Here is a 12,476-nt window from a genome sequence, read left to right as displayed (position 1 = left end):
TTTGAACTGGGGTTGGGGACGTGTGTGTGTGTGTGTGTGGTCGGGTTGGCAGGAGGTGTTTGCTGCTAATCCAGCCATAATCTTTATTTTAGGGTAATAATAAAGACTGTGAGGATTTGATTCAAACGTTTGTGTTGTGGGAACTTTACTTCAGAATGAGATTTGACTTGGCTATAAACAGTAGAGTATCTTCCCTTGTTGCAGGAAACTCAATGAAACTACCTGAGACACATAAGCTAAACTTAAGCCATTAAAACCGTGAAAGCATCTGTGTCATTTTAGATTTTAGACATCATTCGATACTTTGGCTATTCAAAAATATCAGATATAATGTACTACAAGCACATACTGTACATTCGTGCCGCATTATGCGCTTCTAGATCTTTGGATATACCGGTAAATTCTTTCAAAGTGAACATTTTTAACTCAAATCTTTGGGGGTTCTTGATGTGAGAGCACCACTGATATTATTAGCAACACACGTTTTTTTCAGAAAACTGTTAAGATTTAGTAGACATCTTAAGCTTAAGCCTAAGCGTATTGCTGATGCTGTCCTGACTCTGTCCTCTCTTTGGCACCAGGAGGAGGACCTGAACTGTGTGCGTGAGCGCTGGTCAGAGGCGCTCGTCAAACGGAGGGAATACCTGGACGAGCAGATCAAGAAGATCATCAACAAACAAGGTGAGTTGTAGCCTGGCTAATAAGCCAGACTCAAATCACACTGTCGTCCTCCGGCAGGCAATTTTTTTGCCAACAGCTAATTCGCGTCTGGCTTTAGCCAGGTTAGGTGAGTTGTCATGGATTACCTCTGCCTGGAAGGATCTGCAGGGCCATTGTTCTAGGTCGGAGGCCACTGTTTCACAAACAGTGGGTCGGGGAGCCATTTGTGGATAGCGGGCACATTTCTGTGGGTCTGGAGTGAATATCCCTCTATTTTTTGTTTCCTAAATTATGTCATTATCTTTTTTTAGATATATTTGGGGGCTTTTTTCCTTTTTTGATAGATCACAGTATAGGTTGACAGGAAACGGGGAGAGAGACGGGGGAAGACATGCAGGAAAGGTCGTGGGGATCGGGCTCGAACCCACGACACCCTGTCAGGCTGGATTACCAGCCTAGGTGCCTGGACCGCTAGGCCGGCCCGGTCCATCATTATCATTTGTAAAAGATTTCCACAACAGTTCCACAAAAAAACCAAAAAGGAAATCCAAAATTTGAGTTGAAAACAAACATTTTTCAAAAGGAATTTCATGAATTAAATAATAAATAATAAAATAAATTACATCTGCAAGCTCGCAATTGCGAGCTTGTAAGATCTGCTATTTTCACTAGTTTCGTTTATAAGTGTCTCTCTGGTTTGTAGGTAGACAGCTATGGACCTGAGTCAGTGCTTAGAGGACAGTTTTGTGCATGCGTGTGTGCGTGCTTGCGCGCGGTGGGTAAGATGCTGTCCTTTGTGTGTGTGTCTCCAGAGAAGTCAGAGGAGGATGTGGAACGAGAGGCTCGGCTGGTGGAGCAGTGGGTGGGCCTAACAGAGGAGAGAAACGCTGTGCTCGTCCCTGCACCTGGCAGTGGCATCCCCGGAGCACCTGCACACTGGTACACACACACACACACACACACACACACACACACACACACACACACACACACACACACACACACACACACACACACACACACACACAATTGGGTTTGCATTGCTATTAGAAGGTTAGAACTCCCATAGCACATTGCTAGCTACTACTAGTAATAGCCGGCGGGGTAAAACGACCGCTCCCTGGGAAAGCGTCTCCTACTAATACAATGTTAGCGTAGTGTAGAGCCCCTAACATCCATATTGTTTTAAATTTAAACTCTATTGATTCTACCAGGACGCCCCCTGCTGGAATGGAGGCTCACATCCCTGTTCTGTACTTGGACTTAAATGGTGAGTCTCGCACATCTATTACAGTTATTATTACAATCTTTCATAGCTTCTCTCCAGTTACTGTAAACACAAATACTATGTCCAATGTGCTATATGCACACTGAATAACTCTTCCTACTTCCGGGCCGCTTCCGTACTTCCTTCACAGGTGTTACCGATGATACTAATTAAGGCTCTGTTTCAGTGTGCAGTGGTTCTCAAACTTTTGAGTGGTGCTAGCCACTCCTATAGACAGCAATGTGTGTCCCTATGTCCCTATGTGTACGTGTCTGTCCAAGCATGGAGCGTTTGTTGACCACCAAGTGTACAGTACAGTACAGTACAGTACAGTACAGTACAGTACAGTACAGTACAGTACAGTACAGTACAGTACAGTACAGTACAGTACAGTACAGTACAGTACAGTACAGTACAGTACAGCACCACTCAGTTCAGAAGGGTCTGATTTTTTTTAATTTCAAGGACTCCCATAACTCTGAGAGTGTACACTACACACCCGTACGGGGCCATTTGGAACCCACTCAAGGACACTTTGAGACCCACTGCTGTAACAGAGTGTTTCATGCACAATAACAATAGCAGCACCCTGGTTTGACCAGAATGGAACAGAGCATTCATTAGTATCAGCGGTAACACCCTGTGAAGGAAGTAGGGAAGGGGCCCAAGTTATTTCCAAAATGGCATGTGTGCATAGATAGAGCCCATTGTCCATGCCTGTTTTCAGCGGACAGCCTGACAGTGAACGAGCAGCTGACTGGGCCCCACGCTGCAGGAGTCAACTCCATCCTACCCAAGGAGCATGGAAGCCAGTTCTTCTACCTGCCCATCATCCGACACAGTGACGAGGAGGTAAGACACCACACTGCCCCCCGCGGGCCGTGAAGGGTACTCTAATCTTGTCCTGAAGCCACGATACTGCTTGTAGTAAGTAGCACTTGTGATCATGAATACAGTGTACAAAAGGAACCATTTTGTCGGTAGCGCTATGCAGGGTGCCACACTGGTAGTTTTGAAGATGCACGCAAGCCTGCATAGCAGGCTTGCTCACTAACCTCACTAACAAAACATGCCGATCGACGAGTGTCACAGCTTGAAATACCAGGAATGGCCGACCTAGGATGCATATCAATGGTTGTGTCGACCTGCTAAAAAATAGCATGGAAGCATACTGTACAGTAAGTGTCAGATGTTCTGTCTGAAGAGTTGGATAACAGGCTGATGGATTCTTGAACTCATTAAATTACAGAGAGAGGTGACGTTTGCAAGGTAAAACATCCATAATTATGACAACACTAAAGTTGGATTTGATATACAGTAAATTGTGGGTTAATAAGGCCGGCCTACATTAAAGAGGTTATTTCAGTCCGTGACCGTTCGCGAGCGCTGTATGTGCACGCAACATAGCCCCACTAGTTAAACATCCCTGCCTGTAGTGTAGGGTCCATTTAAGACAACTTTGTTGATCCCTGAGGACAGATCTAAAGGTTGACAGTAATAATTAATGTACGCCCTCTACTGTGTCCTTTGTTATACTCCTCTGGTTGTTGCCTGGTATCATTCCATAGAGGGATTTCTTGTTTTCAAACATTACTGGCTGTGTGCACAATCAGGAGCTGATCAAGTGTGTGTGTGTGTGTGTGATTCCCGTCAGCTAGAGCAGCGAGCTGCAGTGTGTGATCACATGACCCCATGTCTGTCTCAAACTAGAAGAATGCGATTCCAGATTATGCTGTAAAGAATGTTGCTTTCTGCCCCTTGTTGCGCAGAAACCCCTAATGTGTATACATTCAGTCACTGCACACAATCATTTCTATAAGACTGGCAACAATGAATTCATTAATTAATCCGGCACCTGATCATTTACAAGTTAAGCACTGCTGGCAACTGTCCATACTAGTTTTACACATTAGTGTGCCATGTTTGGCGTTGAGTATGCAGGCGAGCTTCTAGGTCGACTATTTTTGCAATTTTAAAATAATTGGGAATAAACAAGCTAAATGTAAAGATTGTCCCTCAAGATTGATTATATTTTAGAATCGATTAAATCGATGAGTTTGATTGTTGCACGCAATTCCACTGAATGTGTTACTCCACCAGGTGTCAGCGGTGTGCTCCTGGGACTCATCGATCCACGACTCGGTCCACTTGAACCGGGTCACGTCGCCCAACGAACGAATCTACCTGATCATCAAAGCCACTGTGCAGCTGAGCCACCCTGCCTCCATGGAGCTGGTGCTACGGAAGAGAGTCGCTGTCAACATCTACAACAAACAGGTGGCTTCACTAATACATACTGGAGGACAGTAGTATACCGCAACGGCGCAAACTGAGCAACATATTGTCTGATACTGATACTAACTACACAGCAAATTCCCAGTAATAACTGATAACTGAACTCAGAAGAGAGTACAAATGGAAACAAATACAGAGTGTCCATTTGGTTCCATTTGTACACTTCTCACTACAAATGATATTTCGGTGAAATAGTAAAATGCAATTTGCTATTTTATGTAGGGATTACAATTATAATTATTTTTAAACATGATCAGCCAACCCTGTTGCCACATACAGTAACAGTGCAGATTGTGTCTATTTAACGACTGGCTCTCATGTACAGTTTGTGAAATGCTTTGTCTCCCACAGAGCTTCACTCAGAGTCTGAAGAGGAGAATGTCCCTAAAGAACACACTTTACTCCTGTGGAGTCACTTATGAGATTGTGTCTAACATACCAAAGGTACAGTACCCAGCAGGTTGAGTCTAACATACCAAAGGTACAGTACCCAGCAGGTTGTATCTAACATACCAAAGGTACAGTACCCAGCAGGTTGTGTCTAACATACCAAAGGTACAGTACCCAGCAGGTTGTGTCTAACATACCAAAGGTACAGTACCCAGCAGGTTGAGTCTAACATACCAAAGGTACAGTACCCAGCAGGTTGTATCTAACATACCAAAGGTACAGTACCCAGCAGGTTGAGTCTAACATACCAAAGGTACAGTACCCAGCAGGTTGTGTCTAACATACCAAAGGTACAGTACCCAGCAGGTTGAGTCTAACATACCAAAGGTACAGTACCCAGCAGGTTGTATCTAACATACCAAAGGTACAGTACCCAGCAGGTTGTGTCTAACATACCAAAGGTACAGTACCCAGCAGGTTGTGTCTAACATACCAAAGGTACAGTACCCAGCAGGTTGTGTCTAACATACCAAAGGTACAGTACCCAGCAGGCGGTGGGAAGTTTGGAAAATTCCTTTATAGTGTACACATTCAGCAAGGACTACCCACTTTCAACTCACGTCCCTCATTTTGGGCATGTCATTAATATAGAGGAATGTATTTTTTAAAAATAGCAAAAATAGTAGATCTACATACATATTGTGAGCTTGTAGTTCGGCTATTTTTGAACATTTTTGAAAGGCGAAAATAGGGTTTAAGTGTTAACTAAATATTAACAGCCGGAATGTAGACGGCACCCGGGTGAGCAGTATGGGTTAGCGCCCCAGCCTGTGTCCTCCGTGAGGAGGAAGCCCAACAAACCTCGGTGAGGCCTTGGGAGGGCCATTATAATCCACCACTCCTGAATGTAGTGCCTGGTGCTGGGAGTCTGGTGCAACGCACAGGTCCTGGGCCTGGTGAGAGCAGGAGTGGACCTGGTGAGACGTAGGAGGGGTCCGGACAGGAGTCAACCCACAGAGCCTAGTCCTTCCACGCGCCAGAATGTGGTTCTCCCAGTCCCGGCAGAGTAGTTCCGGAGCAACGGATTGTGTGGCCTTGCTCATTCCCTGATGGACTGATCGAGGGTAGCTACTGGGACGTAAGTCGGGATTTGATCAACCCCGGCTGGGTCGCCTGAGTGAGGGGTATGATGTTGGTAGACCCGAAACCCCGTTGACCTCAGGAAACATCACTGAGGATACGTCCCAGGTGCATCCATGCGATGTATTTTTAGTTATTAACAACTTAAACCCTATTTTAATATTAAAATAGTCAATCTACAATCTCACGACAATGCGTGATCGGTTATTTTAAGTTGAATGTTCCCCCCAGAAAAGGGATAATGAGGTTCAAGTGGTTAATCACACAACCCTTTTGTTGATCGACAAAACTATATACATTACCAATGTTGTGAGTGTGAATGTGTGTGTGTATGTGTATGTAACTCATCATGCGACAAACAAAATAAATGAGCTAACTCTTGATGTGCTGCAGGCATCAGAAGAACCAGAAGAGAGGGAGACATTGGCGCTCATGGCCGCCCGCGGGGAGTGCGAGGAGACCAAGGACGGAGAGACGTACATAGAGAAATACACACGTGGGGTTCTGGAGGTGGAGAACATCCTCAGTCTGGAGAAGTTACGACAGGTAACATAGACCGACCCTTTTCATTTCAAGGACCGCCAGTTTGGTAAGCATTAGCCCCCGGACCCCCATTAACTCGCTCAGAGTTAAAGACCTGCATGGGACCATTTGGTTTCTAACTATCAATCATTTAACTGGGGCTCCCCTGGAACCCCCTCAATGGTTTCGACCAATATCAATGTCTGATACCATATAAGCACTTACACCCTATAAACTTAGGGTGTATATTGGTTGATGATAGCTAACTGTATTAATTTAGATAGCATATTATGTAGACATAGCATTCTATAGTGTATATTTATAGTTTCATTGTATGTACAGATATTCTACTGTTAGATGGATGTTAGCTTCTTAGCTTACTTATGATCCTTAATGATCCTCTATGCATTTGATGTATTATCTTTTATGTGTTGTTCTTGCTTACTGTATTACCATGTGTTCTTGATTACTGTGCCTAAATGCCTAAACTGTAAAATTATAAATTGTATTAATCTATCCTAACAGCCAACCAGATGCCTATCGATGGCATGGCATGTGCCATGCGTGCACCCACGTTTGTGTACGCACACATACAGTACACCTAATACGATTTCTGAGTTAGGCGCGATTCATACTCCTATTTTAGAGCCGAATAAAAGTCGGTTCGGCTCTGTAGAGCCTACAATGTGACGTCATTTGAGGTCCGGGAGGGGCGGGTACCGTCCTAAAGTCGGCTCTTCGGTACTACTGAAAATTTCTGACTAGCCGAAATCATTTCGGCACTACAGCGGTAAAATAGGAGTATGAATCGGCCCTTAGAGCTGATGAAGTGGAGAAGCCTTTCAACAATCCCAGAAACATGCACTAAAGGCTCTTTCTTTGATGTCTCCAGGCGGTGACAGTGAAAGAAGCACTCTCTGTCAAAGGCAGACACCTCAGAAGAAGCATCAGCACTCCCAACGTACAACATGTAAGAACACCTCTCACTCCCAACGTACAACATGTAAGAACACCTCTCACTCCCAACGTACAACATGTAAGAACACCTCTCACTCCCAACGTACAACATGTAAGAACACCTCTCACTCCCAACGTACAACATGTAAGAACACCTCTCACTCCCAATGTACAACATGTAAGAACACCTCTCACTCCCAACGTACAACATGTAAGAACACCTCTCACTCCCAATGTACAACATGTAAGAACACCTCTCACTCCCAACGTACAACATGTAAGAACACCTCTCACTCCCAACGTACAACATGTAAGAACACCTCTCACTCCCAACATACAACATGTAAGAACACCTCTCACTCCCAACGTACAACATGTAAGAACACCTCTCACTCCCAACGTACAACATGTAAGAACACCTCTCATTGTACTCCCAATGTACAACATGTAAGAACACCTCTCATTGTCCCAACGTACAACATGTAAGAACACCTCTCATTGCTTCCTTCTGAATTATAGTACATTATGGGCATATCACAGAATGACAATGATTCATTCATTTATGGGGAGTGTGACGGTGTCACTTGGCGAAAACGTTATTTTTGGCAAGCGACACCAGTGTGTGACGGATTATAAATTGAAGTGTTAATGTATGGTGAATTGGTGATATGTATATTAACATTCATACAATACTCATTGCTTTTTCTCAGTCCTCCTGTAGTAAAATCGACCTAACAGGCTGTGAGGATGAAGACTGTAAGGTGAGTAAAATCCGAATGTGAAGAATTTAAAATAAACCGTTTGTAATGTAAACCAATACAGAGAATGTAACCAACGCATGACCAACACAGGTGTTGCTCAACAAACATAAAAGTGACACTTTTGTCAACATACAACATTGATGAACCGAACCAGCACGTGAAACACATAATGGCATGACGTTGCATGCCATTATTTGAAATGTGGAAAAACACGATATAATTCTCAAGTTGAGAAAGCTTGGAGGGGCGAAACGTTGTTGTATATAGGTTGAAATAAAGGACGGGGAGCAGAATTATATCGTGTGCGGACATTCCACTTTTTCTTCATTTGATCACTTTTTGGGTCCAGCACCGTATTTAAAAACTGGGATGTGCATATCGTTATCCTCCTTTACATATTATTTGAAATGTGAACATTATTGTATTGGTGCAAAATTGTAATAATCTCCGTTTCACCACATAGGCTCGGTGTGAGTCTCACACGGACAGCTCTGAAGGCACCCTCCAGGATGGATCCTGTTGCAGCACACCTGTTAAAAACAAGGAGAATCATGGTAAACTCCGCTCGAGAGAATTCAAGCATGAGTGTGTTGGATTATATACTGTATGAAACAGGCCACTTTTCAGCCTGAGTAAGTAAGTCGGAGTGGCTTATTGTCGGTATCAGCCTAGAACAAGGGTGTCTATCCCCTTTGCAATGCGCTGCTTGGCCCCTGGGAGATGGATTGCAACACCTACCATCGGCTCTCACTTACTGCTCATGTGTTTACAGTGCCCACGATCTAACCCAGAATCTTATGGTCCAAAGGCGAGGGCTATTGTGAAACTCTGGAAATACTCCAGTCTACTCAAAACAGATTTCCATTTTATACGTAGTGCCTAGAGAGTTATCTATCCTCCTAATAGAATGATTTTTTTTCTGGTTACATAGTGGTCCTTTAACTGTGTTAGTGTGCTCTGGATGCCTCCAAACCTGTGTAACCTGTCATCTTTTCTCTATATCTGTACAATATGATCTCTCCTGTAAATAAGACGTTGAAGAATGCATCTTCATCTGAACATTAAAGCATTCCTGGTGCTGCTACACTATGACCTCGACCGATGGCACAAACACGAATTTCACCTGTAAACAACCTGTGATGTGACAATCCAACTGATTGTGGTTCTGCACTCAGGTCTGGTTCCAGAGAGCCCTACCTTCTTCAACTCCAGTCCGTTCAAGGTGCTCTCCCCTCAGCCACCCAAGTTCCTCAAGTCCCTGCTGCCCGTCCGGGAGGAGAACAAGGCCAAGAAGGCCCTGGAGGCGCGACCACTGTTAGGCCAGGAGGTAAGCAAGGACACAGTCACCTCTTTTGTGTTCTCTGTCTCAGTCCCCTCTCTTCCTTTCCTCTTTACTCATCTCCTTTTGTATTGCCATGTACTCGTCTCCTTATGTCTTCCTTCCATTTTCCCCCTCCTGAAGTTTATTTATTTTTAATTTTCTCACTTTTGTTCATTCTGTTGAATCATTGTGGGTGCCTCCATTAAAATAAATCACTTCTAATAACTGTATGTTCCTTAATATGCAAACTGTCATGTGCGACGGACACGCCTCCAAGGACTTGTGCAGCATAGCTGTCTAATTATGCTGATTATAATGGCTGCACTGTTCTGTGAATGATGAAACAAGTGTTAATCTTACGGCTGCACACAAGTTGATTGGACCGGCATGACTTGCAGGAGCATGACTTCAACCGGGAATAGCCACAAACTCCTAACTAGACATACTATGTAACAGAAACGAGGTGGACTCATGGAACTACAACTAAATGACTCAGTTGTAGTTCCATTGAAGGCGTACCCCAGTAGAGGCAGTTCAAGAAATACTCCAAATTGTTCTGTCCCACTTTAAAATGTTAACTTTGCTGTCCGGTCCCCCAGAATTCATTGTGGCAGAGTGGAGAGTGAGTCACCGTAGTTTTAGCCCTGATAGCCATGGGGCTCCTGTTGACACATGGATACTGTACATTGCTCCTGGAGAAATGTGTCAACTGGGCTGCCATTATTGGTTATGGCAAGCCATGTCTCCTAATGCATGTATCCCTCATGTACAGTATGTCCATAGTAGCAGGAGGTCTATATACAATTACAATACTTTACTTTATTTGTTTATTTGAGAGGGACAGCATATACTAATGAACAGTGCATTCCAAGTCAGTACAATTAAGAACAGTTACTGTATGAAGCACTGTGAATAAATGTATTCACATAAGAAGCACAGTGTGATCCTGTGGCTCGAGCGACAGCGCAGGCGCTGTGTCGCTTCGCGTGTGAATAGACCTTTTTAGTCCTGTTGAAGTTACATCACCTTGTGAATAATCTGTGGAGTGTTCGATTGGCGTATTGATAATTCCTCCTAACCATAAAGTTATGGAGGTTGAAAAAGAGTATTCCTTTCAAATCTGTCTTCTGAATCTGATACGGTTTTCATTCATTATGATTCATCCATCCAATCGGCCTCTTCAACTCCTCGTCGTTTCAATAGCACATTGTGGCTGTTCCCCCACCATTATACACACACTAACAACAAGACATTCCAGTCATTAAATGTTACATGCATGCTACTGAGTGTGACACTAACCTGCCCCGGCTCCATGCACTGCATGCTCTGTGTGTGTGTGAAGTGTGTGCTGTTGTTCTGACCCCCATCTGCAGAGCATGCGCTCATGCTGCGTGGACAGCCCTGCACTGCTCCCCCCTCCCTGCCCCTGGCGTAGCAGACCCAGGGCAGGCAGCGAGGGCCACTGCAAGCCTTCCACCTCCACCTCCACCACCATCCCCACCTCCATCCCCACCAGCCGCCAGCTCTGCCACACACAGGCACACACTACTACTGTAAGTGTCTCCCACACTGCTGTAAGTCTCACACACAAACACTAGCCTCGCGTAACCAGACTTATCTGCCATTGCAATGCAAATTGCCCCAGGCAGACTTTGTCTGGTGTCGCTCAATTGTGGGAGGACTTTGCTGACACGCAGTAATGTAAGGCCCAACCAGATTCGTCTGGAACCGGTCTATAGCCAACCAGGGCCCAATATGCAAATATGGGGCGGGACATTGCAAGAGATTCGTTCCTTTTTCACGACAAAGATGGATGCTGCCATAGCAGTAAACGGGACATTTGTGCTTGTACTGGCTAAATATGGCATAAAAAAAATATGAATTTCTATCAAATATCTTAAATAAATCAATAAAATTGAGTTGATGTGTTTTTTTAGGGTAACTGTTGCGTTGTGGCAGTTCCGTAAATACATTTTATTGTCAGCACAGTGGTATTAGTCTGGCTACGCGAGGCTACACAGACACATACTACAGTCTAATGTGTCACACACTGCTATAGGTCTCACACAGACACACCACAATAAAATGTGTCACACACTGCTGTAAGTCTCACACAGACCTATATACACTCGTTTCACACACTACTGTAAAGCTAACACAGCCACACACTGACAGGCAGCGGTGGCCGAACGGTTTGCGGAGCGGTCTTGTTATCAGAAGGTCGCCAGTTCGAATCCCCGGACCGGCATGTTAAAATTACCACCGCTGAAGTGTCCTTGAGCAAGGCATTGAACCCCTACCATGAAATGTTCTATGAGCAGGGTCTGGCTGTAAACAAGCATCTCGAGCTTAGTCCATTCACCCTGGGTAAACAAAGAACTTTGCTTTGCTTTGATGTAAGTGTCTCACACACTTCTGGCCAATGTATCGCATGCCTCAAGCACCATGAAAGCTCGCAGGTGTCGTCGTAAAATGCTGCATAATATTCTTGGTGGGAAAGTGGAGTCTGTTGCAGTCCGTCGCTATGGAAATTGGTTAACGAAATGTCGTCAACACGGGCAGCTTTGAAGAGCTATTAAGTGATGCTCACTTTTGTTACCATAGAGACGGCTGTCGCATAAAGCATGAGTGCTCAGACACAGAAAGTGGCTCGACAGAGTCAAGCAGCACTTGTCGCACAAATCATGAATTTGCCTTTAAATGTCATCGCACACTGGGAGCATTAGTGTCAATTAATTAGCCTGAAAATATGTTGAACATTGCGCAAAAACAAATCAGAACAAGATCGTCTTTTCACCGCAAATAAAGGTAGGTTCAGGTTAATCAGGTTCATTTTATTTCTTTGTCCCCGAAGGGAGATTTGGTTTACAGATAAGCATAACAGGCAGACACATGAATCACATAAAAACACATCAAACACATAAAAACACATAAAACACATAAAAACACATAAAAACAGGATGGCAGTTCAAGGTTTCAGTGTAGCAATGGAAATTCATAACAGCGACAAAGTTACCTCATCCTCCTATCGTCATTTCAGGCCTGGATAGACAAAGGCACGAAGGAGAATTTATTTTATACCTGTTACTTTTGGCCCCTGGAACCTTTAGGCGTAAGGCCTGAAGGAAGCAGCCTGTACTCAGAGCTGAGGGGATGGGAGTTG

The 12,476-nt window shown here is 44.3% G+C and overlaps 1 protein-coding gene across 6 annotated transcripts in view; it reads left to right on the top strand.

Annotated features, from left to right (window-relative positions):
- Positions 1–12,476, top strand: part of kif13a (kinesin family member 13A) — a 91,718-nt gene that overhangs the window by 72,250 nt on the left and 6,992 nt on the right. For 5 of the 6 annotated variants that reach the window (XM_079504338.1, XM_079504334.1, XM_079504336.1 and 2 more), the window contains 12 exons: positions 582–681; positions 1,473–1,599; positions 1,875–1,930; positions 2,655–2,779; positions 4,028–4,204; positions 4,574–4,666; positions 6,146–6,298; positions 7,167–7,244; positions 7,942–7,992; positions 8,456–8,546; positions 9,168–9,319; positions 10,687–10,866. In XM_079504338.1, coding sequence (XP_079360464.1) covers positions 582–681; positions 1,473–1,599; positions 1,875–1,930; positions 2,655–2,779; positions 4,028–4,204; positions 4,574–4,666; positions 6,146–6,298; positions 7,167–7,244; positions 7,942–7,992; positions 8,456–8,546; positions 9,168–9,319; positions 10,687–10,866 — 1,383 coding nt within the window. The remainder of the gene's footprint in view (positions 1–581; positions 682–1,472; positions 1,600–1,874; positions 1,931–2,654; positions 2,780–4,027; positions 4,205–4,573; positions 4,667–6,145; positions 6,299–7,166; positions 7,245–7,941; positions 7,993–8,455; positions 8,547–9,167; positions 9,320–10,686; positions 10,867–12,476) is intronic. The other variant, XM_079504337.1, reaches the window with a different exon arrangement.

The sequence above is a fragment of the Electrona antarctica genome, assembly GCF_951216825.1.
Source record: "Electrona antarctica genome assembly, chromosome: 6".
Taxonomy (NCBI): Eukaryota; Metazoa; Chordata; class Actinopteri; order Myctophiformes; family Myctophidae; genus Electrona; species Electrona antarctica.
The sequence above is the reverse complement of the archived record's forward strand: the minus strand, read 5'-3'. Positions and strand labels throughout refer to the sequence as shown.